At 36.5% G+C, this 23,301-nt stretch overlaps 1 protein-coding gene across 3 annotated transcripts in view; it reads right to left on the reverse strand.

Moving 5' to 3' along the window:
- SH2D4B (SH2 domain containing 4B) overlaps positions 1–23,301 on the reverse strand; it is a 95,320-nt gene that overhangs the window by 32,825 nt on the left and 39,194 nt on the right. For all 3 annotated transcript variants that reach the window (XM_068687877.1, XM_068687878.1, XM_068687876.1), the window contains exons 2-5: positions 19,575–19,734; positions 18,292–18,439; positions 9,091–9,235; positions 1,201–1,411 (exon numbers count right to left, since the gene is read on the reverse strand). In XM_068687877.1, the coding sequence (XP_068543978.1) occupies positions 1,201–1,411; positions 9,091–9,235; positions 18,292–18,439; positions 19,575–19,675 (605 nt within the window). In that variant the 5' untranslated portion in view covers positions 19,676–19,734. The remainder of the gene's footprint in view (positions 1–1,200; positions 1,412–9,090; positions 9,236–18,291; positions 18,440–19,574; positions 19,735–23,301) is intronic.

Consider the following 23,301-nt stretch of genomic DNA (forward strand, 5'->3'; position numbering starts at 1 on the left):
AGAACACAAACTGGATAATGATCAGAACGTTCTCCATATTTTTTTTTTCAAACCCTTTTTCAAAAATTCTATTGTAAGTAACCTCACTTCAGAAGTTCTGAACTTCTGGTTAAAAGATTTTTTTTAAAAAAAAAAAAAAAAAAAAAGTCTATCTCTTTTAAAAGGATAAAAAAAAAAAGTTAAAAAAAAAGTCTTTCTTTTTTTTTAAAAAAAAAACATTTTACTAGTGTTTATATTACTCCATTTCAAAGAAAACTTTTATTTAAGTAGTTTGGAAAAATAACTAGAGCATTCCTTTGACAAGTTGATTTGATGGTAATATTAGATATCCTGTTCTCTTTCAGACAGTGAAATTTTGATTCCTTCTCAAACTGGGAGTTTTGGCTGCTATTATCGGAAATTCTGTGTTCCAACACAATACAGCAAAGAACTTATTTGTCAGAACAGAACAGATTTCCAAATGAGAAGGGATTTGTTCTCTCTGGTGGTGACTGGTAAAGAAAAACTTGATTTAATGGCACTCTTTCCTTTATGAGTTTGGATATTTGTTGTTGGGATTATTTTAGCATTTAATGCTAAAACATCCTGACAGTGTTCACATTGTCATTATCACCACATGAAGCCAAATTAATGGTATAAGTTATAACCAGGAAAACAGTGACTTTCTAGCACCCATCTGCCAGTTTGTGTCTTTTTCCTCTTCCACAATTCATGACATTCACAAATAGCCAGATGAAACATTAATAAACAGAAAAGAAAATAAAGACACTTGATTTTGCCTAAAGAAAACTTAAATCCCCTGAAACTTGGGAGCATGACAGCTCTTTGTAAAATGTTCCAAAGATCCATGAAGTGGCGGGCAGTTTTAGGCCTGAGGTTTAAGACCTACCTAAGAATTTGTCCATTTGCCTTTCTCCATATCACAACCTTGCATACTGATCTAATACTAACTTCTGAAGGACCCATTGCTGTCTGTGTGGACTCTAAAAAAAAAATTGTCTGAAAAATAAATGTCATTTAGTTTACATTAAGTGTGCAGTCTGTTTCCACTTTTTTACAAAATATTCTTGTTGTGGTCTTTGTGAAACAGCAAGACTGTGAGAATATCTAAAAACGGAAGAGCTCGTTGAAATGGTGGGGATTGAAGAGGGAGCAGTTTAACAGAAACTGTATTTCAAAGTCACTCTTGTACAAACTAACCTGGATGCTGCAGAGAGAGACAGCAAAGGACTTGCACTGTTGCAGTTCAGTTTTGTCTCCTGTTCATTATTCAGGCTTGTTCCCTGGAACAAATTACTCAGACCAGCCACTATTCCCTTCTGGATGGCTCGCAAGGATTGCCGTCGGTATTCATCCCGTGCCCTGCGTGCTTTGTGGCTCCTTTCCTCATCTGCGGCTTTGGAGCGACGCACTGGGTGGAATGAATGGGAAGGGTTGGAAGGAGAGACTTTAGAAATACTAACAGCCATTTACCCTTTTCCTTATTAAACAACCTACTACATTTATTCTTCACACTCCCTGATTTTAAGAACATTCCAATTATAATGCAGTATCAAAGAGATGACGAAATAACCTTCCTGATGCTTCAAATACAGGCCCACCACTAGAAGGATGCCAGACTTGAGCTACCAATGACCTGATCACTGCTGGCAATAACTAAGCCTCCACGTTACGATTACATCTGACACTTGCATTGGGTGCAATAAGAGAAATTTTGCTGCAGGACATATTTTCGACTGGTGGTACATCAAGTTTTACATTTCAACAGAGAATATTAACTATCACTTGATTTTTAAGTCTGTGCTTAACAGAATTCATTGCAGCTATGCACATAACTTGAATTGCAGGAGGTTCTTCCAAAACACACAATTACCTAACATTTAGGTTGCACTTTTTGTTGTTAATGCTGCTTTCTTTCTGAAGGCAGATGCTATCTGCATTAAATTATTTAAAATCATAGAAGTCTCCATCTTGAAAACTCCAGTCTAAAAATGGCTGCAGTAACAACAGAGAAATAAATAGCCACTGTAAAGGGCATGCTGATGCTAAGGATGGGATTGTCTCCCACTTCAGTCTCTGAGATTGGATATAAAAAAACAGAATCTGTTTTGGCAGATTTAATACACACCTGTCAATGGCACCGACCAGGGATACATAAGTAAATCAAACTAATTTCCATAAACTGAAATGATGGAACTGCAACTCTGGCCATTGCAGGTCAGACATCTATCACTAAAGCTTCTTTATTTTAAAAATAGTGTACTAACAATCCTGTTGTCAAAATGGTGTGACTTAAATGTACCAAGAATCGTACTGCAAATATTTGTCATCTATCAGCTCTTTCCTGGTGCCTCAAGCTCCATTTTGATGATTTTTTGAGACACAAATAACTTCAGGCAGGCAAATTATTCCAGTGCAAAACAAATCTTTAACATGCAGTGAAGCAAATATTAAAGCAGCAAGCTATTGCCTCCAGTAGCAATTATCAATCCTGCCATGACTATCCTGGCTTAGATCATACCCAATTCATAAAGTGCACATGCTATTTCTTACTTTACTGTGATTGTACCTGTGACCAGGAATACATGATATAATACCAGACAGATGCATTTCATTAGGTTGTCTGCACGCCTCTGGTTTACACTCCTGAATTAAAGCAAGCACAAGTACAAATGGATCTGTCTGAATTATGAAAAGGTCTAATGGAATCAAGAAATAAAAGTGCTTAACAGAAAATGAAACAAAATAAAACCCTCTGGGTATATGAAGGATTGAAAGGAGACCTTAAAGTTTAGCTATATAATCTTATTATAAGTAGAAAGGTATACAGGGCTAAAAACTAATCAAGAGAGCATAATAAATGAGTCATAGACGTTTTCTATGTACACAACTGGCAGAATTTCAGTTTCACTTAACTACACACCCTGCACTTTTAGCCAAATGCAGTAACAAACAGCCATACTGTACAGAAAACTGAGTAATAGGTTTCACTATTTATCTTCCAGGTCATTATTTTTAAGGGTACATAATCTTATCTAAATATGCTACTTCAATAGGTCAAGTGTACTAGGTACAACATTTCTGTGATTTATCCTTTGTAGAGCCACTGAGTAATGACTGCTTTAAACACGGACTTTGTGTCTGCAATAATGTGAGAGACAGCAAGGAAGATGAGTACAATGCTGCATGGTGAGACATTTAGAAACCAGTCACTGTTTGTTACAATTGCAGTATACAGATCGAGGGCAGACTGCCTGGAGCTTTTGGGGATTCTTTTCTACTGATGTACAGGCTGATTGGTAAGGAAAAAGGCATGGTGTCTTCATGCCCCAGTTTCCTCAGCAATAGATACTTTTTTCAGTAGACATTTCTTCTGTCTTTTCACTGCCTAACGAATCTAAACCATCAGAAGCCTGTGACCTGGACTAAATTTTCCCAACCAGTAACAAATTTTAATATTTCTTATCTCAAAATTGTGGGAAGAGCTAACAGTTTGCAACTGTCAAATACTAACATTCAGAAAAATTTTTGAAAGGATATCTGACATCCAATGTTCCCTATCCCTACACATATAGATGTATGCATATTTCTATATATGTATATAAATGTATATGCATATGTATCTATACAGATATATATATATATATACAGGGATAGAGAAGGCTGCACATCAGATATCTATGTATAAACATATTCTTATACACACACACACATATATATACATGCATACATAATGTAAGCATCTCTTTCACATGAGGAAGAATTTTTACTAACGTTTTCCAGCTGAAGTGTCTGAACATCATGGTCCATAGGGATGCATAGGGTCTCTTAATCCATTTTTAAATTATTGACTGGCTGTCAAAAGACACTTTTACAGTAAATTTACTTTTGGCATGACCCCTGTGCAAAGCATCAAAGTCAATAATCATTTTTATCCATGAGGAGACTGGATATTTGAATATCTCCTGTTCTCAAAAATCTCTGAATCACTGCTATAGGTCCTTCTATCTAGCATCAAGAATTACTACAAATATATATACACACACACACACACACAATTTATATTATATTCCTCTTCTTTTTATGTTACAGAATAATGCCAAGACAGTCAAGTCTGGGAAATTAGGAATTTGATTTGTCAAGCTTGCACAGGAAATCCATAGTTCAGCCAGGTCCCCTGAGTCCATCTCCACTACCAGTTTTCTTTTTGGAAGTTGGTCATACCAAGAAGAGGTACATCCTCCTTCAGCTCAGGTACAATTCAGCCCACTTCTTGTGTGATGGCACTATCTTGTGTAGAAATGCTAGATATCTGCTAGATACCGATATGATCATAGTTGCAGTAGGCTAAAAAATGGGTTAATGAACCCTCCCAGAAAACTGATAAAAAGACAGAGACCTCTGGCATGATTACATTGTTATCGTTACTAGAAATAACTAGCTTAGAGCAGGTTTGGATGCTTCTACATGATCTGCAGTGTGAACATACTCTAACAACACAGAAGAAACCACAAGGCTTGTGCATGCAATAGCTCTCATGATCTCACAGGTCTTAATTTGAGTTTGCTTGAGCACTTTATGAAAACCTATAATTTCTCTGTGCTAATCTAAATGATCTTTCGAGTGAAAATGCAACACCTTTTATATTTTCAGTTAGGATTTGGAAATCCCTATTTACAATCCTGGCAAGGTTCTAATACCAAATCATTTGATAGAGATGAAGATTAATTTCTCCTGTGCTGGGGCTGAACTTGAATCACATCGTTAGTGAAAGACTAGGCACTCTCCATTTTCTCTAATATTTTGTGATTTTGAAGGGGTGTGAATTACAGTCAGAGCTATGCAAAAGGAAAAAAAAGTGGCCATGAACGTGTATCCTTTTTTAAAATATTTGGTTTAATTTTACCTTCATTAATAATTCTTGAAAGCTTTTTTATGAATAATTAGAAATGACTACTTAAAAATAAAATTCAACTTTCAGATTTTCTGAGTGCACATACAAATCACATGGTATTTTTCTGCTTCTTAATTGAAAAAAATTCCCACAAATATTCTCTAATGTGGTTCCAGTTCAGCAATCTTTATCTAAAAGCATGTGAATAATTCCATCCCTATTCAACAATGCACTCTGAGACCTACTGAAGTTCAAAGAGCAAATACTTAAGGTTGAGCACTTGCTTACTTAACTGTACAGCTGAACAGGGAACTATTCACTTTAAAATTCAGCATTGCATCAAATGCTCCTGCCAGTAAACTCACTAGAATTTCTGTGGAAGGCAAGTACCAAAAGAACATAAATTCCTTTAAAACTCAGACCAAAAAAAGTTCATAAGAAGAGTTTGTAGAAAAACGTAATGATGGCCATAAAAGGTCAGACTGGTATCCTGTTTCCAAGACCAAAAGTGGGTGCTTCAGAAAAGGTATAAGAATAGAGCAAGTCACTCAATCATGTTTGCATTTTTACTGGCATAATGTCTGTCTGGAAGTGAGTGCAGCTGGTCAGACAGTATCCAAGCAATCCATTACTTGTTACAGTTTGCAGGAGGTTGGGAGTATACTAACAGTATGCCTTTTGAACTATTCAATCAGATGAATACTTATGCTACAAGTTTTCCTATAATGTTTTATAAATCCCTTTTCTACTGTCACGCAATAGAGAGTCACACTCAGAGACTCTGGCTTCAGGTATTATTTATTGAATACTCTAGAAACACACAAAATGGAACAGCCTGAGAAAGGTTCAAAACTAAATCAGAATATATACATGACTCCATCCAAGTTTAGCCTCAGTTCTCACTTCTCAGTTTCACAGAATAGGAGCTTTGAACAGAGGATTTTTTTGAATCAGCCTTTTCTACTATTCATCTCCTCATTTGTCAACCTATATACTTCCTCCATATATTAACTTGCAACTGCCCTCTAAAACACCCCAACATATATCTACTTCATGAAATCGGTGTGTAATTGTTCCTACACCACCATTATTTCCTTGTAGCACTTTCTCAAGTTATTCCACGCTTGTCATTTAGTATATTAAAAAGCACTGAAATTATGTATTTCAATTAACACAGTAGTTCTATGGGCTTTTATTGTTATTTGGCACAATCAGGCAAACCGCAGAAGCAAACTGAACAGAACAACAGAAACTAATATTAGCAACACTTTGCTTATTGCCTTAGCAATAAACAGCTAAAGGATAATGAGATGAGGAGAGATGAATCCTCATCACATTCTAAATTGCATCTACTAAATAAATTAGTAGTGTCATCAATATCATTGCAACATTTGCTCTCCACAATAGCTGCTCTAGCATGGCTGCTCGTCTTCAGTACTGACCCCAGCACTGTTGAATATGAAGGGCTGACTTCAAGGAGATAAGACACAAAGGAGCCTGGCCTTGTTCCTAATGGGCAATATGGTCTATCGCAGGTGTTTAGGAGACAAAAGATGTTAATATTACATCCGCTTAGACCTCTCTTATGTATTCCTGCATTTATTTATTGCTTAGAAAAGATGACAAATGGACAGCTTTGCCTATCTTGACTAAATTGCCTCTCAGTGTCTCAAAGGAATTTATGAAGACAAAATGAAAGAATTGACACAGAAAGGGGAAAAATATCCCTGGAACTGAATTTAAAAGTGAAAAGTGTGGTGAACCTGAGATACTAGCTCATTCCTCAGCAGTTTAAGATGTTTATATGTCCAGATATTTGTTGTTACCTGTCTGCTGGAGGTTCTGTTTTTTAAGCAAAGTTAGAGAAACAAAAGATGTGAACATTCCTCAGGAAGCTCAGTGTAGACTGATGGCAGACTCTAAACCAGTGCAGGAACTGGTTTCAGCTAAGGCACTAAACACTGCATCTTCATATCTTAAACTGTCACAGCCATCTGCTAATGGAAGGCAGTTCTAAGCCCTCAAACCAACTGGGATAAATTGAGACACTGAGATAAGCATAAGAGGATAAACAAGGACATGATACACTCTAGTCATTAGTCTGCAGTTAGTTTAATGCTAAATCAATTCCTGATAACAGCATAAACTCTGACAGCGCAGAATTTATAGTAGGCTGCAAGACTCAACCAGCTAGATGGTGCTGACCTTTTGTTTTGCCACAGCAGCACTATTATTGTTGACCACGCTAGGTATCAAAAGTGCACGAGCTGCAATCAGTCATCCTTTTGACCACAACCACACATCAATATAAGTAGTGAAGTATAGAGACTGAGGGTGACAAAGGATGGACCGATAATTTAGAAGTCCTTCAAAGCATAGAGAATGCTCCAAACAAAGCTTACACATGAAAAAATACTGGTTGTAGATATCGGTCAGCATACGATGCAGTTGAAAGTGTTCTAACTGACATGGACTGCCATTACAGAAATCATGCTCAAAGCATTTCATAGCTTGTTCCTTTTCTTTCTGCCTCTACCTAAAATTTCTCTATTGTATTTCTGGTGTCTGTCCCTCCACAACCTGCTTTCCTTGACTAAATCGAAACAACAGTTTCAAAACCTGAGTTACCTCTTTAATGCATAAAAGTAAAATAATTGCAATAGTAAGAAAATTATATCTATTTTTAGTGAAGTTTATAGTATTTTATTTTGTTGCCAATGTCAGTATAAAAATCGGCTGGATTTTTTCTTTATAACATAGTTGTAAATGTATTTTCTTTCCTTATCTACTATCAAAGAAGTCCTAAAGTACACAATACCATCCTGTATGCTAGGTTGCCAGCTGATGCTAATTTGACAAGACCTCAAAGACTATTTTTGACCTAACTTACGCTGCTGTTAAATGCTCAGAATATAAAAAGCATCACTTTTCCTTTCAGAATAAGCACATACACCTGGATTTAGATAATTCTCCAGAGAACAATTACATTTTCCTTATTGACAGTGGTACCATGCAGAGGTTTTATTGATCAAAAATGGGCATACCATGCTACCACCTTGGGAAATGGCACCAGTACATCTTATATAAATTTAATTAATTTTGTACAGAATGATTAGTTGCTACACCAATCCCAGGTAATAGGATTTCAGAAACTAGTCTTTGGTAACTCCTGAAGTGAGCAGTAAAACCATTATATTAACTCATCACATATTTTGAAACATTACTTTTACTTCTGTCAGGAAATAAGTTACACTACGGCAATATTTTTCCTACTTCATGAGGTATTTCATGCAACACACATACTGTCAGCTTTCTAAAGCTCTGTTTTCAGTATTAGTTGATTAAACTCTAATATCCCCTAAATAAAGCTAAAACTTTCCAAACATCACATTTTCTTTTTCTGCAAAGTAATCAAATAACTTTAGCTGTGGGAAACAAAAATATTCTCCCCCCAACAAAAATACTCAATTATACAATAGACTTCAGATAATTATTAAGTATGCCTTATTACCAGGATGTGGACTTTTCCTTTTTTGCAGTCTGTATACAAACAGAGTCATATAGTTGTTCTGTTCCTTACAGGTTTTTAAAAAAACACTAATATATTTTTAAATAGATCATGATGATGATATCAATAAAGAATTTCAGGGTGACTAAAAAGAAACAGGATCTCCATACACTGAGAACATCATCATAAGGATTTTTTCCAGGGCAACAATCTAAGTGTTATTTACTGTAATCCTTCAAAATGAAGTGAGTTTCAGTGCTGACATCATAGCTTGACCCCATCACCATATGGAAGGAATTAAAATACAGATGAAGACAGATTTTACCTCTTCAGAGATAGTTGAGGACAAGCTGTTCAAATAAGTGTGTCCAGAATTATTATTACTAAGCCAAAATTACATTAGACAAAAAATAATGATCTCAGTCACTGTTATGGGTATGTTACATTTTTTTCCAAGGCATTGACATAGATTCTTATTCAGAAAGAAATGTGAAATTGGTAAACTCATAGCAACTTTCATTTGTAAGTGCGTGTTGGTGATCTCCTGCAAAATAATACAGCATTTTGCATTGCTCTAGGTATAAGAGATCTTTCACAACACTTCTTTCCACTCTAAAAACAAATAGAAGCAGACTTTTAGAAGTAACTTTTAGAAATACACAAATCCTGTGAAGGTTATTTTACTCACACTGTTCTTCCCACTCCTGGTCATCGTCACTGTGTTGACTGTGCTGCTGAGCTTGCTTGAGGCTCAGATACAGCTCTTTTGCTCGGATTTCCTCCTGCTGCCTTATTTGTTCTTCACCCTTTTGTCTTTCCTCTTCTTCTCTTTTCTAAGCAAAATGAAGTAAAACAGAGGTGGCTAAAGAGGAAGAATGTGCCAAAAGTTAGGACACTGATTCAGTTGTTTCCTACCAAAGTAGCTATGTTACCTTGACAAATCCTTATTTCTTTTGACTTAGGGTTTCTCACCTGTCACAAATAGGCATAATAGAAACTTTTTACCTCTTACGGAATTACTGAGAAAAACGTGTGTCACAACATCCTTATGTTGTGAGATGCACAAATATCACAGCAATAAGGAATATCTAAGTACCTAAGACCTGAAATGTATACGGAAAACGTGTTTCATTACATGGCATCAGAGCCTGTGCTCTCCTACAATTCGTAAGTAGTGCTTGTTTTCAGTCCACATGTACTCCCACTGTAGGCATCACTCTCAGTGTAGAGCTATGTACATCTTCTACAGGATCTTACAATTCAGAAGCTGATGTACTGATGTTCTCAGTTTAGCAACTGTCACCGCGTGTCATCAATACTAACACAGAGAGTAACATTCTCCAAATATCAAGACCATTACATTCTGGAAGAAACTCCAGATCCTTCAGAACGCACCAATCAACTAAAAGTAACATACACGTAATTTCCCTTGCAAGAAGATCTTAAAGGAGATGGAAATGTGACAGGAGATGGAAATGTGACAGAGTACCTCTACAGCTGCCCTTCCAGATACATCAATAACTCTTAGTTAGTGCAGCAATAGGAATCCACATCTGTGTTTTTTTCTTTGTTTGTTTTTATCAATTTTCCCAATTTCATTGTTCAACTGATCTCTAAAGACAACAAAATTGAACTTCATGCTGTGCACAAAATTATTTCAATAAGAATGGGGCTCTTTAATTAAATTGATAATGGAAACACTACCTTTTGGGTAACAAACTTATGAATAAGAAGTTAAAAAAAAAAATTTATGTCTTCCTTAAACAACATTTGTTTGTTAAAGGACAGAAGTGGAACTTCATAAGATCTTTGCTTTTTCCTAATTTTGTTTCTTTTGGGTGGGATTTTAATGCTTTATTGCAATAGGACCAGCAATAGTTCAACACAAAGAATGGAAAACAAATAAACAAACAGGATTACTTTAAATTGGAAAACAACTTTCTCAAATCCACCAACTTTCATTGATGTATTTCAGCTAACAGTTCTTAAGTACAGACTTTGCACCAGTAATTTCTTTTTATTAAGGCATTGTGTGATGTAAACTCTGAAAATTGTGTTCAGATGAGATTGTTCCTTCTTTCAAAGGGGAATCAGACACATTTAGCTTCCTTCACTTGTGCCCAGCAAACTTTGTGGAAGGGCATACTTTCTAATTTTGTAAATAAATGTGGTATGTTGGATATCTTCATAGTTTTCATCACAGCATAACCCTAACAATCCATTGCCTATTTAACAAGTACTACAACTATGAGTGGAGAGACTTTTAATATGGAGCTTAAAACTGACTTCTAGTATGCTCTAAACTCACACTTTATGCGTTCAGAAGATGCACAACTGAGCTTTCATGATGTTGCCAATAATGCTGTGAAAAGTGTCCTTGACACCTATTTTCCACATGTGGGTTCTTCCTGTTCAATGTTTGAAGATGCTACTTACATGAAAGTTCAAACTATGTGAATTGTAACAAAAATTTCAGCTTCATTTTAGGCTGAAAGGGCCTGAACTACTCCAAAGGCTATATTAATTCAGTAAAGGTATATATGGATTAACACTTTACTCCAGTAAATACATTTTGTTTTATAATATATTGGAAAAGTACTCCTTTGAAGTTTGTCTGTCCTATCTTAACTCCTGCAGTAGACAAATAGGAAAAGTGACCTCAATATAGTAATATTCATGTCCAAACAATGTTGGTGTTTAACACCTATAAGAGTGACAAGTGTACATGTTTTTCCAGTGGTGAAACTGATGTCTGGAATACCTGTCTGGGAAACAAGAAACTTTATACCCACCATTGTGAAATAAAAGGTTTTTTGCTTTTTTTAACCCCTAATTCTCTCCAGCTCTGCAAAAGTTATATGTTGCTGTCAACTGGGAACCTGGAGTTAAAAGAAGACAAGTCTATTTTTTTCAGAAGACAGCTTTTCAAAGCAAATAATATTGTTTATATCTGTGACCCCTGAAAAGTTTTGGCTGTTCTGGTCAGGAATCATGATGGCATGGTTAAGGAAGAATGACACATTATATTTGCATGAATATGGAAGTAACAACATAAATCTAACTGTGAATAAACAAGGACAGGTGCCTTGAGTTTCACAGGGGTGGTTTACTTCTGAATAGTCAGCCAGCTGACACAGCTCTAAATGCGTTTGTCCATTGACAATTCAAAAAGACTGAAAAGTAGCAAGCTATTAAGCAGTGACAATCAAACATCATCTTCAGAGTGGGAAAATAGAACAAATACAAATCTACACCCTTCTACACCCTAGAATTCAACGATTTTTCCATTTCCTTAAGTAACATAAATCAACATTTCTCCATTAGGCTCTGCTGAACGCCACCAGTTTATGCCAGAGGATGTCTCTTTGATTCTACTAAAGCAAATCAAAAGACCTGAAATATTGAGTATTAGTAGTGATGTACCTGTGTAGTCAATAATAGCTTTATAACACATATGATGAACAATAACTTAGGCTGCTCTTATTATTTCTGCAAAAGAAAAGCCTGAAATTGTTCTTCAGTCCATTTTTCATATTTTAATGCTAGAATCTTTGATTGTTTCTAACATTATCCTCCCATTGTTATCTCCTGAGTCGTAAAAAGATTAGTTGAGTGGACAATTCATTATTTTTAAATTGCCAATGCTTCTAGGAAGCACTGATTTCAAAGCCCAGAAGCTTCTTCAGAATAAAAATTAATAAACTCTCTTTGTATATACCTCATAGAATTAAGGTTTTCATATTTCAGTTGCTAGTAAATGTTTTCAATCCCTTCTTGGAAAAAGCAATCAATTCTTTATTCTTATGAGGAAAATATTTATTCACCAAGCTTCAGTGCTTAAAAAAAAAAACACAAATCCAGTACATATAGGCTGTCCTTTCAGGAAGGCAGACCAACAAAGAGGTAATTCTGGGTTATCAGAATGTTTTCTATTCAACATCTCACACCAGATGTACCAGAAAGTAAACTAAATACGAAAACAAAACAAAATAAATAAAAACAAAACCAAAATAAACAAACCATCCCACAGCATTTTCCCTGAATCACATGAGATTTGTCACAAGTTGTTGTTTTTTTTTTTTTTAATGCAGCTGCTGTTGAATAATTTGTAATGTAAAGATGAGAATACCTAAAAAAACAGAATTCAGTCAGTTTGAGTTCTTGACAAAAAGCAATAGCGCCTAAGAAAGCTGTACTTTTTTCTTTTTTTTAGTGAGAATAAGGATCTTCAAGTCAAAGAAACAGCAAAAAGAATAATAATAATTAAAAAAAATTCAACACTGCCACTTGACTCTGAATTCATGAAAGTTTTTGTATCATTTTCCTTTTTATAGGAATCTAAATTGTAAATAGTATTTATTCGCATTAGCTCATGAATGCATGTGTAAGTATGTTTTGCAACCCCTAATGGTGAGGAGAAATGATACTTCTTAGCATGACATAGGAAAGAAAACTAATCCTTTGGATAAGTAGGAATAACAAGTGTACATTATTATTTAAAACGATCAATAATTGAACTTTCCACATATACTCCACTGGAAAAACAACAGCACCCAGTTTATCTGCTTTTCCCTGTGAACCCTATCCTGCCCATCAGAGCTGAAAGAAAAGAGCTAGAATAATCTACAAACATCACCTCCTGCCTGACAGTTGAGAGTGACTATTATACTGTGGGCCCTGACCCTCCCAGCTCTTCCAGAATAATTAGGAAGGTGACAATTCAGTACATGGTTGCAAATTGCCAAGAAATACCAGCCTGCTGCAACAAATTATACTGGCAATTCAATAGGCTACAGTAATCCTCCCCAGCTTTAACTCCACTGGAGGATTTGAACATGCTAAATGATCTTATCTAGCCTCTGGCATTTGAGCATTTACCACAAACTTGTTACTTATTACTGTAAATGTGTGTCTCTCAGTGTTTGATAGCTCTACTACAGCCAACTCTAAATAATATTTAATCTTAGCCATGGTTAGCTTCTAATGTTTCAGTCCAATGCAGATGAGAGATTAGGTCAGTATTCAGTTTCTGCTGCAGGAAGATTTTTAAATGCCTTGGGGAAAAGACAGAACGCATCACTTCATTGTTTTCCGATGGAAAACTGAGCTTCTGGTTGCTCAGGCTCTCAGGGCTTCTCTGGGGAGCCCTGCAGGATGCAGGGCAGCTGAATGACTGCCACCTAGCTCAGGGCAGAGCCTACCCAATGTGTTTTTTACAGCAGCCCTCTCCAAAACAAAGGATGCCTGGGATTCCCTCTATGCTTCAGACCGTCAAGAAGCGTCCCTGGCTCTTCTGAGAGCTGAAGCCACTCTGCTGCATCTAAGCTGCTGTGAATGTCCTGCAACCCTTCAGCAGTAGGCCTTGAGCCAGGGCGGGCATTCAAGCCACCTGCCATGGAGCAGAGAGCACAGCTTGCCTTCAAACCTGAGTCCTTAGGACTCCCAGCTCTGAATAAGGAAATCTGAAAAACCCAGGGCCCCGGCTCCAGGACAGCCTGCTGTCAGCAAGACTGACACAGCAGGACCGAATTCAGAGATCAGCATTCTCTACAAACCCACCTGGCAGTTTCCAGCAGAGCTGTGAGCGAATACCAGCAGAAATATGTCCAACTGCCTGACAGCCTTTTTCTGAGAAAATTCTCTCACTTGCCTCAGAAAGAAAAGTGTTTGCAGAAACTTATTTTCTCTACTACCACTGTCTCAAAACAAACACAGAATTTGCATCATTTCAATGGTCCATGCATGAATTTGCACGGAGATAAATGTCAGCAATGCAGCCATGCTTTATGTAAAGTCATGTTTCAGACACCGATATGCCCCAGGACACGCTATTCACATATAGCGCATATGAGCTGGTGCCAACATTGTACTCTGGTTCGCAAAGGCCCTCATTTACCTGAGATACAAAACAAAGGTAAGAACTGTTGCTGATCAGGAGACATCTGAGATTTATTAAATGTGCTGGAGCAGACTCTCCTTGGGTAACTTGCCATAGATCCAGTGACAATCCCCTAGGAGTTTATCCCTGCATCTTAGGGAGTGTTCATAGCTTGAATTCTTGATACGTAAACTATCCTCATTAGTGGCTCAGATGTTCCCATTTGCCCATGGGAAATATCATAGCTTTGCTGGTTTTTACTAGAGATCCAGAAAAAGGACAGTGGCTTCAGCAGCACAATCATTACTGATGTCACTGGGGAAAAGATTTTTCTTTAAAGTTAATATCACAGTTCCTCACATGTAGGATAGGAAAACCTTAAAATCTGATTCCCAGCAGAAACTGAACAGCATTATTAAAGAAGCAACTACAAAGAAAGAAAACTATTTCTGAACCATGGTCTCACAAAAGAGGACAAAACGAAGCATTACAGAATTATTGCAATTGGGACTGAATGGACCCATTGGATTTTTGGAACGAGTTGGGTGCAAAATGCCAGCAAGAAGCTGTTGTCATATTCTTGGATTCTAAATATGCTGTCCTTGGGAGACAGTTCAGTGTTTTCTTGGCACAGCAAAGCACAGAGTCAAAATTACAGCTTATTTTCACTTAAAGATAACAACAGGCCCACTCAGGTGCTTGATATTTACTTGGAAACAAGTGGTTTGGTTTTGTTTTCAGATCAGGACAGAATGCTCATTGCTATGTCGTAAGTCCACAGTACTGTAAATTTTGATGGTGACATTCTACTGTATTCCTAATCCCTACACCTGGCAGCAGCTATCTGAAGAATCAGATCCACAGTACTTTTGGGCACAGGAAAGAACTCAGGCATGTGTTGAAATCTCATTCAAGTCAATGGGACGAAGTGTGTTCTTTCTATTAGGTACAACCTATCCTTATTAGAGATGCTTTCCTGACCTGGAGCCCTAATTACTCTTTTTCTTCTCTGAAGGTTGTTTCTAAGCCTGTCTTCTTTCATGAGAATGAAGACAGCAAGGACATAGAAACTCTTGGATTCACACCTTTAAAAAGCTCACTTCACTCACCACAATCCCAACAGGAATTAAAGGTCACAAACTTCTTCAATCCAAAAAAAAGGAAAAAAATGTGGCAGGAAATTATCACACACTATTACTCTCTTGTTGCCTATCAAAAGAATAAGGATTATTTCTCTATAAGCACCATTGTCATTACAACTCCCACTAAATATTTTTTTTTTGCATGAAGAAACACAATGCCATTAAAATTGATATGCCACTTTTGATTAACACACATGGAATTTTTAAGAAGCAATCTAGCTTTATTGTCAACTGTGCTTATATAATCATATTTGACAGGTATCTGATGTTGTCATAAAGACAGTTCTTCACTATTAATATTTTCTTGCTTTATGAAGACCACAGAACTGAGAGAATCTCTCTTATTTCTAAAGGTAGCTGAAGGATACCATTCTCCCCTGGCTGGCTGAGGCTCATACCTTTAATTTGCTCTGCACATTGTTCAGGACTTTTAATGACAGCTGCTGATAGAAGTAGGAAATGGTGCTTATGATCTCATAGCCTTTGTGAATTTGCAAAAAGATTAATGACAGTAATTGGCTCTCCTATTTGTCCTTTGCAATAGGTGCATAAAACAATAGCTGTCCTCAAACTGCAAAAATAGAGCAGTCAACATTTATATTCTAGCATCATAAATTAAAGGTGTTTCTGCTTGAGAAACACCAAGGAATGCAATATTTTTCCAATAGCATTGGAAAATGAAACAGGAGTCATCTTTCACTCTGATATGTGAGATATCATTTATCTAGTGCAGACAGCTTAAAAGTCTCGTGATAGGTCAAGAGGCATAAAAGTGTTTTAAAAACGAGATTTTGCAATACAATGCAGTTAGAAATTAAACATATCAGCAGAACAGACAGAGTTTCAATCTCCCAAGTCATAATGCTTCAAAAGCATTAGCAGACAGAGTTTTTCATTCCCCTGTTTCGGAGACTACTTTAACTGCACTCTGGTCATCATCACAGGATGACTACCAGTGCATTAAATATTTTAAACCTGTTAAAGTGGGCTTGCTAACTGATCTGCATCTCATTCCACACCCTGAATCATTTATGAAAGGTACAGTTCTTCATGATTTCAATGATTGCAGTCATACACGAGTAGACTGATTAATTCATCTTCTTCCCAACATCTCTAGTTCCATTTTTGCAGTTGGAGGTAGATGCCAGCAGTATAACCTTCCTGTCTGGGTACCTTTCCTCTTATTCATGGAATGAGAGCTTGTAAATATTTCATGTACTTTGTCCACTGCACATTTATAAAAGGAGTAAAAGAGGAAGGACAAGGAAAGCCAAGTGAAATTAAATAAACTGGTGGGCAGAGATGCTACTGTGACATTACCTTTCCATCAATATGACTATGAGCAGAATTCGGTGGCATTCTTTTAGAATTGTAGAATATCAGTATTCCTTAATAGAAAAAAATATGGCTGCTGATCTCTAAGAGTTTCATAATTTGCTCATTCAGCTTTTCGAAAAAATCTCTTTAAAACAGAAGAACAACAGTGAGCTTGTGGACATTTGCCCCATCAAGTGCACTGTAAATCAACCACAGAGATACAAGTGAACAACTCTGTATCAGTCTTTGTTCAAGAGGGCTTTGCTATCTGCAAAGCAGAGGAAGGAGCGTTTAATTAGTTGCTCTGCTCATTATTCATACATTAATAAAGCCACTTGAAAGGTATAGTTTCATTACTCATTGACATCAAATTTCAAAGGCCCTGTTCTCTCCTATGAATTCAAATTAATTGTGCAAAGGTAAATCAGCAACTTTGCACCAAGGAAGCTACAGGAACTGTCCTTGCTTTGTGCTACGCAGCCACCCTCAAATCCCAGTCCCACAGTGTGCAAAATAACAAGTAACTTGCTGACTCTACCTGGTAATCAAACCACATCAACAAACACTGAGTTTTTCGGCATTTGTCCTGTTACAGAGGGATGAGGAGGGGGATTCCATCCACAGTTTCCTCACCTTTAATCACCATCCCAGGAAGAGAAAGACATAGGCAAACTGGCAGCAGGGGACAGAGAGAAGCATGCAGACGAAGTCACCGCATGCAGGCCTCCTAGGAGTCGTACTTTGCTGCAGGCTTTCTCCATGGAAACCCAGCAGCACCAGTCTTGTGCCGTACACATCACAGCACACATCCCAGACTCAGGAGACTGTGGTGATTTCTCTGCACATTAAGACAATTCTATTTTATCATCTTTAAGTAAGTTTTTATCATGACAAGTTTTTATCATGACAAAATAATAAGCAAGTTTTTATAATGACAAAATAATATGAAAGTTAAGACACATAGGCCTTCATTTCCTGTTTTGTTTTCAAAGGGTTATTTTCAATAAGAGAATCTGGAAAAATATTATTTCAAACTAATGTTAATGCACTATAACTGAGTTCATGGAAAATTCATGATGGAGTCAATAAAAATCAGGTAAATGAACTTCTTGCAGCTAAGCCAACTGGGCTGTTCCCACGTGTTGAGCAGGAGAAAGATCCACCCCTCATTTCCTTAATGAAAATAGTGACATTTTTTAAATTAAATATGTGAGCAACCTACATAAAATACACTAGCTTAAAAAGATATATGTCACGATCATACATTTTTCCCCGTGTGATTCACTCAGTACAGCTGACTGAACAATTCTGTTAATGTGTGAGCTGAATAACCCATTTGATTGTCCTGACACTTTTGAATGAGATATGTAATTTTTTCACATCACTCACCCAGCTGTTCTGGTGAACACCATGTAGCTATTTGCATATTCCAGGATGAAAAATTACAACTCTGGTTCTTAAAGCATATTAATAAACATACACTGAAGGTGACAAGAACTTTGAATCTATATAAAAACACTATTAAAAAAGCTAAATGTGATTCTATGCAAACCTTCAACTCCTCCTGAATTTTTTCCTCCTCCAATTTGGCAGCTTTCCGATCTTCTATTTCTATTTTCCATTTTTCTGCCACTATTCTGGCTTTTTCTTGAGCCATAGCATCCCGGAATTTCTTTGTAATTTCAGCTTCTTTTTGTCTCCTTCAAAAAATAATTTGAAAATAAAAACAATTTAAGACACTGTTCTTTTTTTTTCTAAATTGAGGATCAAATTTTAGTCAGTAACTGGTTGCAACATATAATTAGCATAAGACATCATGGAAATATACAAGGAAAAAATCAAGCTGTATTTAACAGGAGACCTAGCATGAACTGGATTTAAGAAAACCATCCAGAAAGGAGAGATTTCAAATTTTTGATAAGTGAACAATTAATAAAGCATCTTCCAAATTAGAGAAATACTTCTTGGATGTTTTGTATTCATACCCTATGTTTTTGGTTCCCTGGCTGAAAACATAGATTTTCCTGTCAGTCTAGCAAACCATGATCAGGAATTTATTGTCTCTCAAATATCAATGATAACGCCTGCCAAATTTTAACACTGGAGTGTTTATTAGTACTGACAATCTAAAAAGAACACAGAGCACAGGCTGAAGCCTTTAATCTCTGCTTAAGTATGCAATCACTATAAGCAAGAAGAATCTGATATGAAAAGGAATAATACAGAATAATCTGGTATTTAAAGTGTCACTTTTGAGCACTGTACTGCAAAAGGAAGTGCAAGAGGCAGGTGGCCTACTTCCCAGCAGCATCAAGCTTCAAAACAATTTTGAATTGCTCCCAAAGCTGGAAGAAGCCTTGCTTGAAACACCAGCATGTCACTTTTTGTAATCAGTTTCTAAACTGCTGGGATAAGAACTAATACAAACAATATGCACTTGAAAACAATTGCAAAAACAATTCTATGTACAAAATCTTCATTGTGGGCACAGATGTGTGCTGCAACAAATATTTCTAATTTAATCATCTCAAAACCAGATTGTTTCATTTTTATTTATTGACATACTGGCCAATGGTTTAGGAAAATTCCCCTAAAGAAAAACATTTGATTCCTTTTTATTTTTTTTTTTTTTTGTGAAAGAACATTTCTGTTTTTCAATACTCAATAAAAATACAATTCAGTTTTTCACATGCTTAAAAATTGTCATAACAAGTGAAAGAAATGCTCAGAAGACATACATACGAGTTTTTACCCACCATTACCTGACACCTTCCTACAAGGTTATATGTCCCATTATGCCAAGTGAACCCTGTATTCAGATTCTTAAATCCTCACCATAGCTCCTCTGCCTCCTTCTGTGCTTGTTGCCTGGCTCGTTCTGCTATTAGCTCCTCTGATATCTGGTCATATGGCTTGTCGCCCGGGGCTTCTCCCATAACCCAGACCCAGACCTCACCATCTTTCCCACATAGCCACTGCACGTGCTTGCCATCACCTGCAACAGCCAACAGAAGAAGAAAAAAAAAGACATAAGTATTAGCTCAAACTCTTTCATAAATATAGATGAACAGACAGGAAATCTGTAATTTAGAAACATTAAGCTTGTAATTTATAATTCAGAGCAAAACATCACCAAAATGTTGGATGAAATCTTCAGATTTGCCCAACCCACCAGAAAGGGTATGTACACTTCAGACCGTAAAATCTTTAAAGACTCATTGTTCCACAAAAATATATTTATATATTAATTTTCAAACATGTTTCCCAGAATTTAGATATTATGATCCATTTTTCATTGCTGAAAGTGCACTTTTTTCTTGCTTAATTCAGCAAGGATGAACAAAGGGAATGGAAAGGAGATGGAAATAAAAATATTAAAAATTTTTAAATTTTAAAACACCAAAAAAACTTGTGTGTTCCTTACAAAATAGATGTTTGGTGAGCCTTCATGTCCAAGAGTCAGCTGAAGGCTTCCAGCTGACTACGTGGCACTAAATCAGATCCTATACGAATACATTTAAAGTCATATATATACTACCTGACTTTTGTATATTTAACTCAGATACTTTTATGCATTTTTGAGATTCATGGGAAGGAAACAGTGGAAGCACCTTTTACACATCCAATTTTGTTTTATTTCTTGCTAATAGATTGAAACTGTTCTTCACAAAAGGATATTCCACCACAAAGACTATTGCCAAGATAGGCAACAAATTTATTTCAGAGAGCACAGACTGAAAGGCCACAAGGTATCAGCAGTTCATCTCACTCCCTCTGTATTGCATTCCACAAGGTTTCACCCTCTTGCCCTCGTATTTGAGATCAGTAAATTCTGCATGGCCACGTATTATTGTCCAAAAGGCCTTCTGTCTCAACTGAAAACATGAAGAAATGGACAGTCCACCATTCTCCTAGCTAATTTTCCTACGATCATTCCAGCAGGATGAAAAAGAAAAGAAACCTAGTCCTAACCTGATGGCTAGTCTGCATCTCCAGTCTTTTTACATAGAATCATACGGGTTGGAAAAGACCTCTAAGATCCAACCTTTAACCTAGTACTGACAAGTCCACCACTAAACCATGCTACTAAGTTCTACATCTACAGGTTTCTTGAACACATCCAGTGATGGTAACTCAACCACTTCCCAGGGCAGCCTGTTCCAATGCCACAGAACACCTTCAGCAAAGAAATTTCTCCTAATATCCAACCTAAACCTCTCCTGGCACAACTTGAGGCCATTTCCCCTCATTTTATCACTTGATGCTTGTAAGGAGAGCCCAATTCCCATCTTGCTACAACCTCCTTTAAGGTGGTTGCCAAGTACAATAAGGGCTCCCCTGAGCCTTCTTTTCTCCAAGCTAAACAACCCCAGTTCCTTCAGCCACTCCTCCTAAGACTTGTTCTGGAAGGGTTTGGAGAACCTTCACTAGCTTCATTGCCTTTCTTTGGACACATCTTTCTCTTCTCACATCAAATTAGCTATTCTCACTACCTTAGCTACCTGCCGTTATGCAACAGGACAATATCCTCTTAACCAGATTAAGTTTCCTGATGTCCAATCAATAAGGTGTTTTTGACATCCCAGACAGAAGAGAGAGAACTGCAGAAAGGAATGAAGCAGGACTGTTGACAGCAGGCACCGCCAGCACCAACCCACACTCACAAGTGTTGACAATACAAACCAAAGGCAATGAACATATCAGATCTCTCAATGAAAGCTGATATTCTACATCAAATTTGAAAATATGATCTGTAAGAATTCCCTCTGTTGGCCTAATGGTACTGACTTCAAGGGTGGAAAAATTTAAGCTAATAATGTTTTCCTTCAATAACTCTCAAAAGCATTTGCTCTTTCACAGTCTATCAGATTATGTCTCAGGATATAAATGTCAATGCATTTTATTGTGGTTCCTATGCTGTATATTTCTGTGTTCCAGTGTTAGTACTACATTTATGTTGTATTTTTTCTGATATAGCATTTGAAAACAGTCTACCAAGAACAGATTGAACATATCAGTTTGTGCTCCCAAGGCTGTCACCTACTGCCTTTCATGGTGAAACATCCTGAGAAGTATGGAACAATTCCCCAGGAGTATTGATCCCATGTGACAATTGACAGGTGTTGCATTAAAAGTGGCTGATGACCTCCTTCCTGGGAGAATCCTGAATATCCTACTCATTTCCCCTTTATTTAATGCTTTAAAGAAAACATCCCAAACATTTTACCTGTATCATAACATGCAGATACCAAATATTGCTACTGTTTCAAGACACCACTTTTCCTCACTAATGACCTTATCAGATGAAAAGAAGGAAAAAAACATCTCAGATAAGTAGACATATTTCATCTTTGCTTTTTTTTTTTTTTTTCCAGTTTTTCTGTGCCAAAGCATTATTAATATGTTTCTTGGAGACACTACTTATCCATTACTACCCAGCCTCTTAAAACAAATAGTTGATTGCAGACATGTCTTGAGAAATTGTTCTGATTCTTACTTTTAAAGCAACGGATCTCTTTTCTAAAGCTATAGACAGCAGACAGTAGTAAACTATTTTGAAAACATTAGTATAAATTTTTTAGTTCAGCACTAACTACTGTATGCTACAGTAGAGACTACTGCTGTATATACATCCATAGTTCAAATTGAAAGATAAAAACACTATCAATCTGGCAAATTAAAGCTTCAGTATTAAACAGACAGACCTCTACATGTAAAATTAAAAACAAACAAACAAAAAAAACAGTTTGAGCATATATATCTTTATTTACATTTTTCATTAGAACAACAGAAATTTTTCCATGTCCAACCACCCATTCTACTTTACTTCAAGGAATGACTCCCATGTAAATCTTTCCTTAAACCTATACCAGCTACACTCCCCATAAAGCTGAACATGCACTTATATGCAAAACCTGAGCATAAAACTTAGTAGCTCCTTAGCACATAGTAACATTTAAAGATCAAAGAGAGCACAGAGAATTTTTTTCCTTAATACTTTTAGGAAACTAGTGTTGTCTGCTTTGCAACCGTAGAATTACCACTATCGAGGGCTAATTATAATAAAACAATTTCTGCTTTAAGATACCTTTCAAGTATAACATTTTTCTGAAAAAAATAAGATATCCTGTTTATATATATTTCCAAATGAAACAACTTTGAAAAATAAAAATTCAAATAAATATAAAGAAAAATACAGGTCCTGACTAAATACATTTGAAATCTAGGTGAGAAAGAGGCAAGGGAATCTCATTTTTCCTGTTCAGAAGCAGGCTTCTGAGCCCAGGAACAAAACCTAATTCAGAATCAGGAAATAAATTCACATCTCTTGAGTCCCAGTCTGGTGCCTTGACCACAAAAGTACTTCTCTTTTTCCTGAAGAGACTGTGACAGGCTGTGAATAGTTGCCATTAGGAAGTAGTGGATGTCAAAATTAGTCTGGGTGGGAGAGGTGAAATAAAAGTGTTATAGAAACAAAAACTGCCTTATCAGGAAAATGTACTTAATAATTTACCAAGTTGTTTTTCCAGCTGTACTGTTCAGGCAAGCTATTTATTAGGTA

Source organism: Anas acuta, chromosome 7, assembly GCF_963932015.1.
Source record: "Anas acuta chromosome 7, bAnaAcu1.1, whole genome shotgun sequence".
Taxonomy (NCBI): domain Eukaryota; kingdom Metazoa; phylum Chordata; class Aves; order Anseriformes; family Anatidae; genus Anas; species Anas acuta.